The sequence below is a fragment of the Myotis davidii genome, unplaced genomic scaffold, assembly GCF_000327345.1.
Source record: "Myotis davidii unplaced genomic scaffold, ASM32734v1 scaffold211, whole genome shotgun sequence".
Taxonomy (NCBI): Eukaryota; Metazoa; Chordata; class Mammalia; order Chiroptera; family Vespertilionidae; genus Myotis; species Myotis davidii.
The window spans coordinates 412,585-415,846 of NW_006282523.1; the positions used below are offsets into that span (position 1 = coordinate 412,585).

The 3,262-nt window shown below is 56.7% G+C and overlaps 1 protein-coding gene across 1 annotated transcript in view; it reads left to right on the forward strand.

Annotated features, from left to right (window-relative positions):
• RNF213 (ring finger protein 213) overlaps nucleotides 1–3,256 on the forward strand; it is a 134,056-nt gene extending 130,800 nt beyond the window's left edge. The window contains exons 64-66 of the mRNA XM_015559756.1: nucleotides 253–275; nucleotides 571–810; nucleotides 2,799–3,256. Coding sequence (XP_015415242.1) covers nucleotides 253–275; nucleotides 571–810; nucleotides 2,799–2,952 — 417 coding nt within the window. The 3' untranslated portion in view covers nucleotides 2,953–3,256. The remainder of the gene's footprint in view (nucleotides 1–252; nucleotides 276–570; nucleotides 811–2,798) is intronic.
• Nucleotides 3,257–3,262: the final 6 nt, after the last annotated feature.

Consider the following 3,262-nt stretch of genomic DNA (forward strand, 5'->3'; position numbering starts at 1 on the left):
TGGGGGAAAGCAGAAAAGCCCCACCAGCTACTTCAACCTGCACACACAGGAAGGCTGCCGGGAGGCCAGCTCTTGATCCAACTTTATCATTGTTTTGGCATTTAATTGACACAATCACTTCTCACATCAGAAGAGGTTAGGGACAGAAAGAGAATATCATTCTCAATACAATTCTATGCTCATAGTAGTGTTCTATGGCTCTATGGTACACTAATCATGCGCTTTTGATATGTTGTACTCTGCACCTTTCAGGATCACTACAGTACAATGTCCAAGTAGAATATTTTCTAAAACTCATGCTGTTAAAAGACCCAATGCCAAGCAACAGGAGTCCATTGCTAATTACTGTTTATATCCTAACGCTGATATCCTGACACACACACACAGATGGGGCTTGCTCTCTCATGACAAGAGCAACACATTCATTAAAGAATTCTCCGGAGAGACGCTCTGTGAAAGGAAGCAGAGAGCAGACCTGCCGTCCAGCCAAGGCCGGAAGCCAGCCCCTCTCTGCAGCCGCCCACCCCGCAGCTCCGGACTACGGTGGGCACAGCCTCGTCTCTGAACCAGAGGCCATGGACGACCCCTCCCCTCCCTCCCTCCTCCCCAGGCCTCCCCTGTGCTTCCTTCCCCGCAGGAGCCCTTCAGGGAGATCGGCACCAAGTACCGCGTGGCGCTCAGCCCGGGAAGCACCAAGCTCCTGCGCACGTTCCTGAACCAGAGCTCCCTGGACCTCTTCCTCCTGGAGCTCCACGAAATGATCCTCCTGAAGCTGAGGCCCCCCAACCCTGACTTCAATCCCGACTGGAGGTAGGGCTGGCGCCTGCGGGCGCCCTGGAGGCACGTGGCTCCTGCAGCCTCGGCGGTGCCTTCTCCCCTGCTTCCCTGCCCCAGGACTCTGGGGGTCAGTCTCCAGGGCGGGGGGCGTCCGCCGCGGGCATAGAAGGCCCTGCCCGCGTTAGGAGGGAGCTAATGAAACGCAGTGACGTGGGGATTCTGCACGGCCCGCGATGATGGTGACACCCCTGTGGCCCCCGCAGGGGGCGGGGGTGCTCCCACCTGCTCTGCCGGGTCTCTCAGCACTGCGAGGGGCTTCCTGAGTCGGGTCCCCGTCACCTTTTTGCTGCTGCTGTTCCGGTTACTCCTGCATCACTGAGGGGTCCGTTTTGAAAACTTATCTTTATCTTAATTGTTGAAAGTATTACAGATGCCCCTCCCCCACTGACCCCCTCTGACCCACCCCGCCCCACATCCTCACTCTCATAGAAAACGGAGTCGGGTCCCCGTCACCTTTTTGCTGCTGCTGTTCCGGTTACTCCTGCATCACTGAGGGGTCCGTTTTGAAAACTTATCTTTATCTTAATTGTTGAAAGTATTACAGATGCCCCTCCCCAACTGACCCCGTTTGACCCACCCCTGCCCCACATCCTCACTCTCATAGAAAACGCCACCCCACGAACAGTGTGAGGGCACTCACACTCACACACGCACACTCACACACACACACACACACTCACACACACACACACACACTCACATACACTCACACACACACATACACTCACATACACACTCACACATACACACACACACTCACACACTCGAACACACTCGAACACACTCACACATTCACACACACACATTCACGCACACATACACACTCACACACTCACAGCCCCCGCCTCTCATATCTCGCTGCCCAGGGCCACGCCCACTCCTGTCCTGTCCCAGAGGCTGAGGGTCTTCTCTGTTTATCAGTCTGTGGCCTCCCTCTGAGTCGCCTCTGACACCCTTTGATTACTTGGGGGGGGGGCTGTTTATCTTCTTCTTAATCGTGAATGATTAGGATTAGCCTTTCACCCCTCAGGTCCCAAAGGCCCATCTCGGTGTTTAATTTGTGGGGAAGCTGACAGTTTTCCTGGAGCTGCCTGGGCGCACAGCGCGGTCAGGGCCCCCCTAGCCCGAGGCTCAGGACAGTCCTCGGTGTTTTCTGCTTGTGCTTCGGCTCTGCTTGTACATCACGTCGCAGCCCGTTCACAGCCGTGTATGGTGTGAGGCAGGGATTTAGCTTCGCTGGTTTTCTAAACAGAAGTCACGGCCAGTTCCCTCGCTGCCCAGGGCACGGTCGCTATTTTCCCGTTACAGGTGTGGCATACACCTGTATACATCTGTATCTTAGGATTTTTTAAAAATTCTCACCTGAGGATATTTATGGATTTTTTATTTTATTTTTTTAAAGAGAGGAAAAGAGAGGGTTGGGGAGAGGAGATGAGAGAGAAATATCCACCGGTTGCCTCTGCACACCCCGATTGGGGATCAAGCCCACAGCCTGGGTATGTACCCTGACCAGGGATTGAACCCAAGACCTTCTGGTGCCTGGGACGACGCTCCGACCCACTGAGCCACACGGCCAGGGCCATGTCGAGTTTCTTAACAAGTCCTTGCTCCCCTGGACTCTGTGGGGATGGGAGTCCGTTCCTGGGGGCCCCACGGTGCTTGTGCACGTCACATCACGCACGTGGGAGGCGGGCACACCAGAACCTCGGGCCGGGCTCCTGGTCCCCACGGACCCACTCGCTGAGGGTGGCCTATGGCTGACCCCCTCGTTCCTGGTTGCAGGAGCACTGGTTCTGCCGATGGCCAAGAGGGGGACCATGGATGGAGGGAGACTGCAGCTGGAGGGGGACCGTGGCTGGCCGGGAGGGGACCATGGAGGGAGGGGACCGCGGCTGGCCGGGAGGGGGTCCAAGGTTGTCTGGAATCTGTTCTAAATGCCGCCCTGTCCCTTGGTCTTTCAGCCTGAGAGAAACTCTAGTGAGTTACATGGAGACAAAAGATGTTGACATTCCCCCCGAGATGGAGGATCAGTTCCCGGAGGAGATACTGCTCTGCCACTGCGTCTCTGCGTGGAAAACGGCGGCCTTGCTGAAGCGGGCGCGACAGGCGAGATAGAGCCGCTCCCTCTGCAGAGCTGCTCCCCCCACAGAGCTGCTCCCTCTGCAGAGCTGCTCCCCCCACAGAGCTGCTCCCTCCAGCTGGGACTGCAGCCTTGGGACCAGCGTGTGCTCCGCACTCTCCAGGTGGTGACCACGGGTCCCGGGAGGTGGAAACCAAACAGGCCACGGTGCTCACGGTCCAGGGGAGCAGATGGGAACTGTGTGCCTCGGGCCTCCAGCCCCTCTTTCTCAGGCCACGTGGTCGGAGGGGGCAGGGCTACAGTTTTTCCTTTTATTTCTCATAACATGCTCTGCTCTCACAGAAG